The 14,991-nt window shown below is 35.4% G+C and overlaps 1 protein-coding gene across 2 annotated transcripts in view; it reads right to left on the bottom strand.

The window, feature by feature from the left end:
- The window catches only part of hectd2 (HECT domain containing 2), a 39,717-nt gene extending 35,997 nt beyond the window's left edge, over window positions 1-3,720 (bottom strand). For both annotated transcript variants that reach the window (XM_065242604.2, XM_065242605.2), the window contains exons 1-3: window positions 3,276-3,720; window positions 2,091-2,217; window positions 22-160 (exon numbers count right to left, since the gene is read on the bottom strand). In XM_065242604.2, the coding sequence (XP_065098676.1) occupies window positions 22-160; window positions 2,091-2,217; window positions 3,276-3,353 (344 nt within the window). In that variant the 5' untranslated portion in view covers window positions 3,354-3,720. The remainder of the gene's footprint in view (window positions 1-21; window positions 161-2,090; window positions 2,218-3,275) is intronic.
- Between the last annotated feature and the right edge of the window lie 11,271 nt (window positions 3,721-14,991).

The following is a 14,991-nucleotide window of genomic DNA, read 5'->3' as shown; positions in this document are numbered from 1 at the left end:
GAACAAAGGAAGCGTACGTACTGGAACTCTCTGCCGGTTTTGGTCCGTATGGGAATAATGGGTTCTGAGATGAAACGCGCTTTCACCTCCGGAGGCAGAACATCAATAGAGATACGATGCTTCTGTCTCACATCTGGACATATTGGGGGAAGCTCTCTCACTGAAAATAAACAGAGTAAAGTGCGCACATCGGTTTAATGAGATGGTAGCTTTAATATTAGATAAATAATACACTGTGTGGTTAAGCAGGTTCTCCAAGGTGATTATCAGGCTACAACAAACAATTTTGATCAGAAACAACCAAACAATGACTCTCATCTTTCCAGGGACTACTGGTAACATGCAATCACCATTAGCTTAAAATCATGGAAAATAACAGAGAGCGCTGGTTTATTTAAAGGGACCCTTATCCTCTAATACCTTTTTCTCCCTGTACTTTCCTTTCCTCTCGTAAACTACTAAAAAAAGTTGGATATGTTGGGTTGGGGTTGCAACTAAACTCTGATGTACATTAGCCCTTCAGGAGGAGTAATGGACACACCTGACGTAAAGGGTTAGTTTACCCCAAAATGAATATTTGGTGCTGTTAAAATGACTGGGAACAGCAAAATAAAATTGGTCTGTATGATATAATAGCTTTGTGTGAGAAACCTCAAGATCCAATCTTTACTTCCAGTAAGGTGAAAATGAATTGAGTCGACTTGATTCTTACAAGAATGATTCATGAACAATGATGCCAGCCTTGTACAGTAAGTGAATCATTTTCCATCATTTTGCGAATCATAAGTTAACAGGTTAGAGAAGTCACACAAAACCCAGCATTCACTGCATATAACAGTCCTCGAAATTTCTGCTTTGTGTTCCACATAAGATAATAGGGAAATAATGGGAGAAAAGTTCATTTATAAAGGCGAACTCAAACTATGCATACCATACACTCTCAAGAAAAAGGTACAAAAGTTGTCACTGGGATGGTACCTTTTCAAAAAGTACACTTTTATACGTAAAATGTGCATATTGGTACCTAAAAGGTACACTTTGGTACCTTAGAGGTACATACTGGTACCTACTGTACAGTATCTGTACCAAAATCGTACATATTAGGACCTTTTTGAAAGGTACTGTCCCAATTGCAACTTTTGGAACTCTTTTTCTGAGAGTTTACCAAAGTACGTATGACCCCCAAAGTCTGGTTTGTTTGACTAGTGGGATCCCTCGGTACCATACCAGGGCGCATTAAGATTCATAAAAAAGATTCGTACAATGACTTTCGTACAAGAGTCTGAACAAATTTTAACGCTTTGAATTTACAAGGAGAAAGGAGACTTTTTAACAATCTTTAAAAGCCGCGTCAGGTCCCAGCCCACTTCAATCAAGACATGTTAGGCATGAACACTCGTCTTGTCTATATGATGCATTCAACTTCTAGTCTCTGACGACATCTTTGATCTCCAAGACAAAGAAAGAAAACACATCTGCTTGAAACAGTGAAGTGGTTATTAATTCAAAACAGCCGAAAGGGCTGCTTTGAAATGCAATGAGCTTTGTTTGCCATGTGTTTTAAAAGAGATTTACCTTTAAAGAGCACCTATTTCATTGATAAAAAAAACAACGTTATTTTGTGTATTTGGTATAATACAATGTGTTTGCGTGGTTTTTGTTTAAAAAAAACACATTACTTTTCACATACCTTAAATTTTTGTATAGCTCTAGATTTTACTCTCTTCCTGAAATGCACGAATTTGAAAAGCTCTGTGCTCCCTGATTGGCCAGCTGATCTGTATGTTGTGATTGGCCTTAATACCTCTGATGTCAGCCGGTAACGTGACGCTCCTTACAATGTTTGAAAGATTCGGTTGCTTACAGGAGTTAACTTATAGGCTGTAAATCTGAAGCGGGAGGAAATATGATAAAGTCGGTCTTATATACATCACCAATCCCAAGAAGTAAACTGTTGCCTACAATCCGTGTGTTTGTTGTAGTCCAAGAAAAGAGATTTACGTTGGAGACGATAACTTGCTTCATAGTTTACTTTGGGGTATGTACCTTTTGCATATCAAAAGTGGCATCACTACCGGATGAGAACTAACCTTGTTTAACTGCAGGCAGCAGTAGAGGCGATGAGAGACTGTGGCTGCCAGATTCTCTTTTGTGATTCAGGGTGGAAATGAAGCTTCCGTATGAGGGGAAGTGAAGCTTCGGTCCACGATCCAAGCTCTGTTAAACAAACAAGCCATCATATGCCTTAACAGAAACACACGTATCACACTAAAAATCTATAAACAAAAAAACTATAATGTATAATGTTTAAAGCTTTGAATCATTTTAATCCATGATCTTACAGATAATTGGGTTTTCCTAAAGCTTTCCCAGCGTTAAGATCATATGATCGATTCTAGGGAAAATTATAAAATTCACAGCTTTTATGCCATGTAAATCGCTTTTGGATAAAAGCGGCTGCCGAATGTATATAAACATCAAAAATACATGACAACATAGGAATATCAACTAAAGCACCACCGTATCCCCACCCCCCAAACAAAAAACAAGAGTCAGCAATATTGCAATACATGATGTAACCAGACTGTTTGACAGAGCACCAAACAAAAAGAAAAACTAAACTGGAGACCAACAACACACTGAAAAGTTATCTGTTTGGTCTTCTTTAGTATAAGCAAATACATTATAATAATACAAGCATCATTAAAACTACATAATAGTTATGCAAAATGCCTAATGTATTCTTTATGATTTGTCTTAGGTCTATGAGAAACATGCAATAGTTTGAGGTAAATATTTATATGGAGGTTTAGCTGTGACTGAGTTATTTAATAATAGATTTGTTTTTTCTTAGTAGCAGGCAAAATAATAATAAACATTCAATCATTTCCATTAGGTTGATCAACTACAGCATAGATCAAATTATGTTTGATATTTAAAATAGGATTTAAATATATATATTTTCGTCATATTTTTAAATTATTTAGTTATATTTATTTGTATTTAAGTATGTATGTATGTATGTATGTATGTATGTATGTTTATTTTATATTTATTTATTTTATTTATTTATATAAAATATATATATATATATATATATATATATATATATATATAAAACCAACTGAATCGAATACAATGCTTTTATATAACTATATAGTTTTACAAATATGACGAATTTAAATACGTGTTTGCATTATTTAAAAAAAGAAATTCTGTATAATTATTTATGCACATTCACAGTCAGTAATTTTAAGTGGGAAAAAAATACGTACGTGATTTATTATTGGAGGAAGTCTGTCTCTATCCCTTTCTTCAAACGGACAGTTATTTTCACTCATGTTTAAAAGCATGTCTTCTGATGAAAACACTTTCGAGCACCGTTACATGGCTTTATTTTTCTGGAAAAACTCTTTCCCCGTCTACGTAATCTCAGTCCTTGCTTTCCGTTAACTTGGAGGAATACAGCAGCAGCGAGTCCAGTAGTACGCGCTGTTCTTTCTGTTAAACAGGTGAGTTTTGCTGGCCAAAACCTGATGATATTTGCTTGCCGAAGGGAAAACGCGAACTATATAACAAGAAAAGTAAAAAGAAAAGCAAAAAAGTCTTCGCGACGCTGCGTTTGGTTAGTTAACTAACTTGGTGAGGAAGTCTCCGGGCGTCTGTGTGCGCGATCCAGCTGTACGCTGGCGCCATGTTGTTGAGGATGAGGAGCTCTGTAGTTACGCACTTGGATACGGTCTCTACGTACGTAACACTCTCATACACATACGGAGAGAGAGAGAGAGAGAGAGAGAGAGAGAGAGAGAGAGAGAGAGAGAGAGACTGTGCTGATGCTAGTCAGATGTATTACACCCTCATGTTTTACACCCACCATTCTCACTTATGTGTTTAGGGGTGTGTTCAAGAGGTAAATTAATATACTGTATATTACATTGTATACCCTCTTCTTGACAATTAATCATAGTTTTATTATAGTAAAAGCCTTGTATTCGATTCAGTTGTTTAATTGCTTTGTCAACTACAAAACATTCGACAAAAATCATAATAAACTACAGTAGTAGTACAGTTACATATAATTAAATACAAATTAACTATTATAGTTATGTTTATTTGGTTTATTTTTAGTAAAACCATAGTTAATTATCTAAAGGTATTAATCACCACACTGAAACATGCCTTATTACACTAAACTGTAGTAAAGTCCTTGATACTAGTGTTTTTGAACTTTACCATAACAAATGTTAAAGTTGTAGGCCTATATTACAGCATTTACAGTTAGTCAATTCACTATACTTAATGCTACACACTAATTTACATTAACAAAATGTACAAATGACTATGCTAGTAAACAACAATTTATTACAGTTTATAACAATATATACTGAAGTTTACTACAATTTAATACTTTCATGCATTCAAGTGTAACAATGAATATGAATGTAGAAATAAAACATGGATCGCTATATCTACATCTCTATAAATCTAACTGGTGTGTCTGTCTGATTTGCATGGGAAATATACAGATGTGAACTACTTTCAGTCTCGTGGGAATATAACCGTTGTCAGGTGTGTAAGCTTTCCGTTATTATCCCTGATCTGCAATCACTTCTGCTGCTGCAGTCTTTTTCTTTCGATGAGGTACACACTTGTGGTTTCTGAGGGAACAATGTAGTTATTGTCCAACAATATTGCTCTTTTACTCAATCTGTACTCTGTTTTCTAGTAATAAATATTTACAGAGTAATAGGCAAGAAAAAAACAAACATGAATGAGTAGCGCTCACAAGTAGAGTTTCAAAGAAAACAGATAATAGTTGCCAAAATGTATGAAATGGATACAAAGAATATAAATTAACAACATTACAGATTTGATGTAGATATTAAAATGTAAATTAAGTGATGTTTAAAAGTCTAACCACTGTATGTCTAATCAAACTGATCTGTTATATAATCACAGTAGATTTTTACTTTATATTGTTCTGTACTGTACATGTATTTTATAGTTCTGCACTGTATATGGTATATCATTTGAACATATTGAACATCAGTTTGAGTTACACTATAACACTCAACCACAAGGTGGAGGAAGAGATCTGTCCTGGAGAAGTGTAATACACGCATGCTGGCTGCAGTGCCCATTAATTGTGCAGAATATATGTATTCAAAAGGTTAGGAGCAGATACTCATTAATTATTTGTATTTTACACATTTTAGGATAAAACTCATCACTATAGAATTTAAATGTAACTAATATGGGGATTGTGCTGCAAACAAGAAAAAACCTAAATAAATCCATAATGTTATATTTTAGCATCTTAAAAGTAGACAATACACTGTAAAAAGTGAATGCTGTTCTATACTTTTTTTATACTCTATAAATTTGCTTAGTTAAAGTTTAAAAAATTACTTTAATTAGTAACAACTAAAATATTTTAACATTTTCAACTTTAATTTTCAGCCTGACAGGCATTTTACACAGTATTAAACACTGTTGTTTTCATATATTCTAGGCTCTTTTTGCTGGGACATCTTTATTATTTGGTTCAAGTCCCCCATTTCAAAAACATTTTGTTTTGTAATAAAATAAATTAATTAAATACAAACTTACAGTACTTCAAACAACCAGACAAATTCTTCAGATCAAGAGTGTTGTTTACGATTATGAAAACAGTTTAGTCAAATAACCCTAAACCTGGAAGTGTACAAACAATAGGCTTTATGCCCAGCTGCACTACTTCCTGAACTTCAGCCAGCTCATTGTTTCCTGTCTGCCATTATTGGACAAACTGATTAATCCAGGTGTGCCTGACCTCAGTAGTCACAAACAAACTGATTAATCCAGATGTGCCTGACCTTAGTAGTCACAACAACAATAATCAGACACACCTGGATTAATCAGTTTGTCCAATAATGACAGACATGAAACAAGGAGCTGGCTGAAGTTCAGGAAGTAGTTCAGCTGGGCATAAAGCCTATTGCTGTATAAGAAACACATACAAAATACTCTTTCTCAAGAAGTTAAATACGCTATAACATCTTAGAGTACATTTATTTGTCTAAATATAATTTTATTAAAAAAAAAAACATTTATAGTTTTCTTCAATGAAAAACATACAAAGAATGGCTTTTTTGTAATTGCTAAAACCAAACGATGATTTGTACGCACATGTGTCTCTTCCACCTACCAGTCATTCCTGTACAGTAACATGAGCGTTTGAGTACACAACTTAAATTCTGTGGCTGGCATTGACAAATATGGATCAGGTGCCATTTGATAGACACCCTGTCGTACAACTATCCCTGTCAGCATGACATTAAGACTAAAACCACATCTTACAAATTAGAGTGACACCATTATACTTATCCTGGAATAGCCTCTTAAATTGGGGTCAATAAAGGGAATACTTCAGATCCCCCAAACACGCTGCCCAATAATCACACTGTCAGAAAAAATGGTCCCAAGCTGTCACTTGGAGGGTACCCTTTAAAAAAATCTTAATAGGTACAGATACATTTGGTATTTTTATGCTTTCTTTGGTGTACATATACTCTTTAGTTGCAAGGGTGTACATTTTAAAAGAGTACTGCCAAAGTGGCAGCTAGGGACAATGTTTGACTGTTTCTTTTCTGACAGTGCATGGCCCTATAACAAACATTTCTTTCTATTATTCTCATAATAGTTGATATTTTATTCAACTAATAACCTTATTGATTTAGTAGTACAGCTGTATGATTCAAAGTGATGTAACATGCATGACTGTTTGGAAGGTGATAATTTACTATATGGTGCAATGCCATGAGCTTCCAAGAAATGTCTTGTGTTACTCCAACCATCTTATAAATGTTTCAGTAATCCGTATTAGTTATCACAGTTTCGCTAACTCTGATTGGTCTAATGAGAGTGCGTTATAAGTCTGTTTTATGAAATTTCTTTTATGGTCCAATGTTAAAATTAACTAAAATGTGGACGGAAAATGTTAAATGTGTGGTGCTTTATCAAGGATAGGAAATATAAAGAATAACAAAATCTCAAAAGAAGATGATAATGGGGCAAAGTAAATGAAGAAACTGCTAGTGAAAGTGGTATTAAAGCTCAATTGTCATTAGTGCAACATTCTTACCTTTGAAGCTTTTCGCAAATGATTTGGGTTTAATAAGTAATCTATACTGTAAAAGACTGTCAGCAGGAGATTTGGGTTTTTAGCAATAGAACCAATTGCTTTTCTAACTTTGCTGTGCTTTAAACGGTGATGTGTTCATAATAAAAATTTGCACACAATTCCAAATCCAGTTTATAAAGGGTTAAATACAGGTGATTTATTTAATAAATAATTGCCTTTAAATTTTGTAAAAAAAAAATGATGTAATTGTTATTTGGTGTAATAATTTTGTTATGCCCTTTTTAGTCCGTCCACCCATGCCCCTGAGGAGGTCTGTGCATGGCACTAATACAAAATAACACACAGGTTTGGAAAAAACATATAGTAAGCATAAATGATGACAGAATTTTTCTTTCAGGGTGAACTATTTCTTTAAGTATAAAATCCACAGATCCAATATGACCTCCATAATCTATACATGTGCATAAACTTTCTGTTAGCATGCTCTTAACATGACACAAATGTGTCACAAAGCCTCATTTATTGTCTGCATCACGAGGAACTTCATGCCATGCATGAGCACGTTGATGCTTGATTTGTATCCTGTCTGGCTGGATGCCATTCCACAGTCATGCTGGACCCCGGCTGAGTGATCCAAACCCAGCATGCGGCTCCAGTCCAGAAGACATTCTTCCTGCTTTCAGTTGCCTGGAGGTTGCAATGTTAGGTTGAGCTGGTCAATTCAGTCATGAAAAAAGCAAAGTAAAAAATCACTGTCAAAAAAAGCATGCAAAGACTAATTCCTACTCCTCCCCTTTAGATGATAGATTTTTTCTTTGAACAACCAACTAATTTAAGGCACCCAGGTTGAGGTTTTCAACATTAAAAGCATTATCATATAAGGGCTATCAAGTTAAAATCATTTTCAAATAAAAGTAAGTGATCCTTTTTGATGCTAAATTCTGATTTAACATGGTGGAACATAGTGAAGCTGAAATCATTTGTTCAAGCAGACCAACACTGTTAGAAATTAAGGTAAAAGTTGTCCCCTTTAAAAAGGTACCAATATGCACCTTTTAGGTGCACCGCACCCCTTGGTACACATGTGTACCTTTTATAAGGGTACTGCCCCAGTGATATCTTTTGTATTTTTCTGAGAGTTTAAGATAAAATAAAAAAAATCATACAATTTGGCTTGGCTTTTTTGGTTTACCAATTTGTGCAACCTTGAATGTACTTTATTCTATGTGTACACATATATTTTATATTATCCATATTTTTTCCTTTTAATATTATTTTCCAATACATGGGCAAGAACTGGGTCTTCGAGGCTGCAAAAAGTACTACATATATATATTCCAGGCCCCCTTTAAAACCATATGATTGCTGTCAAATCAAATTTGCTGTCAAATGAAACTAATTGCATTCCCAATACATTTGAGTATGAAGCTGAATTTTTTTACCTCTAGTCTGTGTAACCAAAGAAGCTTCATTCTGTTTAGTTTTTTGGCATATGACAGCCCTTGTTTCTTTTCCATACAACACCATGCAGGTGAGTATTATGAAAGATTTTTCTTAGTTTTTTTGTTCAGTCTAGACCGGTGCAGTTTTGTACATATTGCAGTTGACATGTTGTGAAGAAAATTTCCAACATGAACTTCAGATTACAGTCTTCAAAAACAGCTGTGGTTTCTTCTGAGGTTAAATTGTGGTTCTGACAGATCAATGTATCACAAACTGTACATCTTTAGTGTGTTCAGGTTTGGCTATACTTGTGATTTTTGAAAAAGTGTAGTAGAACATGTCAAAAAACAACTAAAAACAATTAAAATAAAATTACGATAGAAATACGAAAACTCATAAATCTGCATAATCACAATTTTGTTTAATAATATAAGGTTACGGGATGGGACAATAAAAAGTGTCACAAAATGAAGGGAACCAATGTAACCAATCTTCACCACAATTTATACGTGGATCCGTTTAATATTTTTATATTTTGTCTATGTCAGAAAAAATGCTCAGAAAATGGCCCCAAGCTGGGGCGGCCGCGGTACCCTTTAAAAAGTACACCATTTATCTAAAGAGTTCATATAGAACCTCAAAGGTACATATTGGTACCAAATGTATACATATCTGTGCCTACATGGTACATATTAGGACCTTTTTAAAGCATACATATCCTGAAAATCTCAATTGTTTCATGTTTAATCGCTATAATTGGGTCACCAGTGTATCTAGCTACCTAGAAAATGTGATAAAGATCAACTTAGTTTTGGTAAATCATTCTATGCAAGCATGTGAAAAATAGCTCACTGAAATTTGGCTCCCCCTGTGATGTCAGAACGGGATAATGCCACCCCTTAATCTGCAGTATCCAACCACAGCACTTCCATTTAGGTCAGAGATCAGCTCATTTGCATTTAAAAGGAGACACCCAAAACGGCACATTTTTACTCACACCTACAAAGTGGCAAATTGAACCTGTTATAATAAATGATCTATATGATATTTTGAGCTAAAACTTCACATATACTCTGGAGACAGCAACGATTTATTTGACATCTTAAAAAGTCTTGTGAAATGTCCCATTTGAACTGCCGTAGTGACAGCTTGGGACCATTTATTCTGACAGTGCAAGCTTTACAACAATTCCTTTTATTCTGCAAATCTCATTTTGCTTTTTATAAGACTAGGTGTTTTTAATGTATTTTGTCTGTGTGTCTGCAGGCCTTGGCTGACATTTCAGAAGAAGATGCTGCAATTTTATGTTGTATCTTCAACTGAAAATGAAAGAAAATGAAAAATGAAAGTGAAATGTCTTTCTTGTCTGGTCATTTGCTCGCCTGGGGCACAACAAGAAATATGTAAGAGCTGTACCAGTGACAAATGCACTGAGCTTTTATTGAGTGGCTTTTTGGAGACAGCAGAAATACTTTCTTTGCGACAGAAAAGTTTATTGAGGCTTATGCATTAAACCCAAAAAATCAGCAGCCATTTCTGTAAATCCACACATTGTAAAAAAAATACCAAATGCAACTTTGGGGTGATGCCTGTGTTGCCATTGCACTGCAGCATCCATGAACACTATAAAAATATTGCATTACAGCAAGGCTGTGTAGTAAGATCGGCTGTGCATAACATTACAAAGCAAATCTTACTGTCATCTTCATGCACTGCACCTCATCAACACAGTGACGAGAGTGACAGGTGATGTCATAGACAACTGTTTGTCAAGTTCGGTTTCGTTCACCCAGCAGGACTTCATAAATGTGGCTGTGAGCCCCGAAAATGTACAGGTGTGAGTTTGGTTATAGAATGCGGTTGTCAACCCTGTAAATTAACTGTGTGTGAATGCAACCATATTAAGAAATTAAAGGTGTAATGTGGGTTTTTTAGCAACATCTAGTAGTGAGATTGTGAATTGCAACCAACCTCAATTTTTAAAACGCAAAAGATGCTACAATAGGCACCACAGGACAAACACGTCTTCATATAAGACAACATAGGGACGAAACACGCTCTGTAAAACAGTTTGTATGTAGATCGAGGCTCATTCTAAGGTAAAAAAAAACAATTAAGTTCATTCAAAGTCTTTATACCTGTATATTATATTGCATTTCTGTCAAGAGATCCTTCTTAAAGCTACACATGCATGCAGGCACAACATTCTGGTTTATTTTAACTCTGACCAAACCATGGGTTGGTCCAATCCAGCATTTTTTGAGAAACTTTTTGGTACATGAAATACATTTTTAATTTAAAAAACCCACTGCGTATTTCTTACTGTTGAAAACTGCAGACCCTAGCATCCCCTCGTGGCCTTCCATATCTCAGTTTTGACAACCCCTGAATTAAACTTCACCACCTATGACAGTCTGACTACTGTGGCTACTGACAGAGGCCACTAACACAAACATAACTCAGTGAGTATGATGAATTTCAATGCTCAAAACTGGCAAATGTCAAAACAGAAACCGATTTGTTGCTAATGAAAACTGAACCTTAATGATTGATTACACAACAAATCTTAGAGAAATGCTGCTGTTGCGCAATACCTTGGGCTCTGTGTGCAAAGGTTGGTTTTTCAAAGAGCCGTCACAAATTGAAAAATGTTCCCGACTGTTTATTCAACGCAGTCAAATCGTGAAAAGAACTTCAGTGAAAAGTGTGAAACAAATGTTTGGTTAAACATTTTGCAAGCCAATGCAGACATATAAATGCTTACAGCTGAACAAACAATGATATTAATTCGACCAAACTGATGGTGTAGGGTATGGAGTCTTGTTTTAGTCACTGGTGTCTTAAAATCTTTATTATATAATGGAGTTAGGAACAGAAAAAAGACACAAAGGTTAAAAAGTAATTCTATATTGGCCAGACGGTCAGTGCATTTGGCACAGGTGAGAAAAGACATGCACTGTCCTACAACAGATGCTAGACAGAAAAGAGCTTTTGGAAAAACTGACTGCCTGCCTGAAGCCAAGAGTAAAAATGAGGTGGTGACACCGGGACATTTGAAGAAAAGTGGAGAAAAACCCACTTTCATGTGTGCAAAAGCAAGGCAAAACTTGTCTTGAGAGCAGACAAATGTTTAAAGGATTAACTCACAGCAAGCTTGATCTTTGATGGACACACACACATTTAGAGAATTTATGGTCGCATTTTCTCATTGACATAAAAAAATATGCGTGCATTTGTGTTCAATTTTTAAATTATCTTTTGGCAGCATTTTCTTCTCATCAAAAGCAGTGGAAGCTGATACACATGAAAAGCCGATGGATTTTAACAGAGAAGAAATTCCATCCTTGGCAGATGAGCCTTCGATGAAGTCACAGAGAAAATATGAGGCCGCATTGCCGCGCCCAGAGCTGCACACACCGCAATGTAACAAGACCATTTTCAGGAGAGAACTTGAAGCTGAAGTGTGTATTTTTTAATGTTAAAACAATTTCTTGATCCCATCATCGCATAATGTGCTGAGACAAAGGACAAGAAATATGTTGGAGGGCTGATTTTCCTAAAAGGTTCCAAAAAGGTGCCATAGAATAAAAAACTGTATTTACCTAGACATAGATGAATAATAATAGTTCTGTACATGATAATGAGCCTCAAACGCGTTTATAGGGAATGTGGAGTTGACGTCACGCCGTGTGGCATTATGAGTAATCCGCCATATTTGCAGGATCGCCTCCTATCCCGCTGTATTTGATTTAGTGTGTTGGAGGTTGTTTTTGTATTTTCTGTCGAGATTTTAATAAACTTCGATATGTTTGGTCAGTACTGCTCGATCAAGAACTGCCACAGCAGGTCACACGATCGTTCAGGGAGGAAACTGAACAACGGAATACGTTTTTTCAGCTTTTATTTGGGGGAAGTCGGTGGAGGAGCTGACGAAAATACGCCGGATCGCGTTGTTTGCCTGCCGCAATCAGGAGAAAAACTTTTACTTTTCAAAAAAAATCCCTGCATCAGCGAGAGTGTGTTTGCTGCATTTTCAGTCATTCAGTAATTTGTGATTAATAAAAGCAGAACCACTTAAATCGTCTTGTTTTTATGCTAACACTGTCAAACTAACTTGTAAATGTAACTTTATTTATTCATTTCTGATCAACCTCACCACATGAGTTATAAAAATAAATCTTTAGACAATTTTGACGATTATAAAAAATATTTTTTATTAAACGCAACTGCTCAAACCCAATGCTTGTGACTCTTTAAAATGACATAACGTTAGCTTAATATTTAGCATTTTGTTTGTTTTAATAACTTGGCCAAGAACAGAAATGCCAACTTATGAACATGTGTTGATTCATTGCACAGAATACAACGGATATTTTTTTATAGAATCGTTAAGATACTTAGGTATTAATACATTGTAAGTAAATGGCATATTTCTTTTAGCTGGTTTGCCAACCGTCATAAAACTCCGAAAGAAGAAGTGTCATCTTACAATGAGCTTGAAGGGATTTATAGCTCTTAAACTCCTGCAAAGTGTATGCACTCAATCCAAAAACAAGGTAATAATAACAGATATGTGAGCGGAGGTAGTGCGTCTGGATTCGTAATCCAGTCATGGGCTGCTAAATCATATGGATCTGTTGTTTATTTGTCCAAATAAAGTTTTTTGGCAGTAGCACTTAGTTTCTCCCGATAGGGTCCCTTCTCTTTTTCTTTCAAACTCCTCAATTTCTTCGGTTCTTCTTCAAGTGTACCTAGTTTTAGCTTAACACACCTACAATTAAATGGCATAGCGGTCGGCGGTGCCTCTAAACATGGCGCCCACGTCCCATAATGCAACACTGCGGTGACGTACCTTAACATTCCCTATTTCCTAATTTTTATGTAAACCTCATGGACGCAAAAACTGCTGGAAAACAGGCCAATCTCAACATAACACAGACTGTGACATCACTGTCGAGATGTACGCCCCAACATTAAATTACACATTAAATGAATTACAAAGTTGTTAAAGCTCACGTAACACACGCTGTTTCTGCATTTCTGATGTTAATCTGGAGTACCTAAAGAGTAGTATGACATCCTTTATATCTCCGAAGAGTCTTTAGTTTAATCAGATTTATAAAAGAAAGATTAGCTTTACCGAATCTTTCCGATAACGTACGAAACAATGAAGAAGTTACTACTGCGGGTGGAGCGAGTACGAGTCATGCCACACTATACAACACTCAGTGTTTAACTTATGACTTACTACATGTTCGTGTCATTTATATAATATGCACCCTCCTATTTACAACATAAGACAGAAGTCTTACTTACCGCATGCAACTCCTGACCCGGTTGGGAAAATCCAGTGCATCAAACACACACGCAAACTCCGCTGCGACCCCGGTTAATAAACTATATCCATTGTTTCCATAAGGCTGGATTTCTTCTCCTTACATCCAAAAACACACTTCTTCATTCGTGCCATTGTTAAGTTTTGAAATTAAACAAAGCTGTCGCGTGATGTGAATGTTTGTAAGTTCTAGCGTCTCCCGCTGATTGACGGGTGGGCGGGGTTTTCCTGGGGAAGTGCCCATATAAAGAAGTGATACATATAGAAAACCCCTGAAACGTCAGTTGGACCTGTAATCGAAAAAAACTTTCCGAAACTTGTACGAACCCTGGCGAAGTGCATTCGGCACAGAAATACACTGTTACACATCCAACTACTTTTTGACACTTTGCCTACATTTAGCATGAGGAAACAACTCTATAACTGTGTTAATAAGTCAGAATGCATGAAATACCATTGAATCACCCCTTTAAAATGCTAAAAACAAAGTTGTGACTGCTAAGCTATATGCTAGCATTTAGGCCAAATTTATACTTATGAGGTTACAGTTATGTTTTTCTGGTCCATACTGAAACCTTTTTTTTTTTTTTTTTGCCCGACAGCATTTTTTGGGATTTTCACAAAAGTTTCAAAAAATGCCTTCTAGAAATATATAAACATACAAATATATATGAAATAAAAGATCAAACCCTCTGCTTTCAAATAAACAAACAAAAACAAAACGAAAAAAAAAATTCATCCTATCTATATTTTTCCTCTGCTTATAAACTCTTAAATATGGTTATTTTTCTTCAAAAATAAATTTTTTTGGCAAAAAGCTGAAATAATTGAATTTTTTTGTGAAGGAATTTTGTTAGAGATCAGATTCAGAATGATTATAAAAACATGAACAAAGAGTAAAATTAATAAATATTTTTTTGCCTTAGCTAAACGTTTTCTCTTAATTGATGAGATAACCCGTCAATGGCGGGGAAAGAGTTAACAATCTCAAAACAATTTGTTGTTCCTCAAAATCTGTATTTTTGTCTAATAAAGGCTCAAACATGTGTTTATTAATGTTAGCTACTGGCATGAGCCTTAGAGCAGAGCA

Source organism: Paramisgurnus dabryanus, chromosome 1 (genome assembly GCF_030506205.2).
Source record: "Paramisgurnus dabryanus chromosome 1, PD_genome_1.1, whole genome shotgun sequence".
NCBI classification, from domain to species: Eukaryota; Metazoa; Chordata; class Actinopteri; order Cypriniformes; family Cobitidae; genus Paramisgurnus; species Paramisgurnus dabryanus.
The sequence above is the reverse complement of the archived record's forward strand: the minus strand, read 5'-3'. Positions and strand labels throughout refer to the sequence as shown.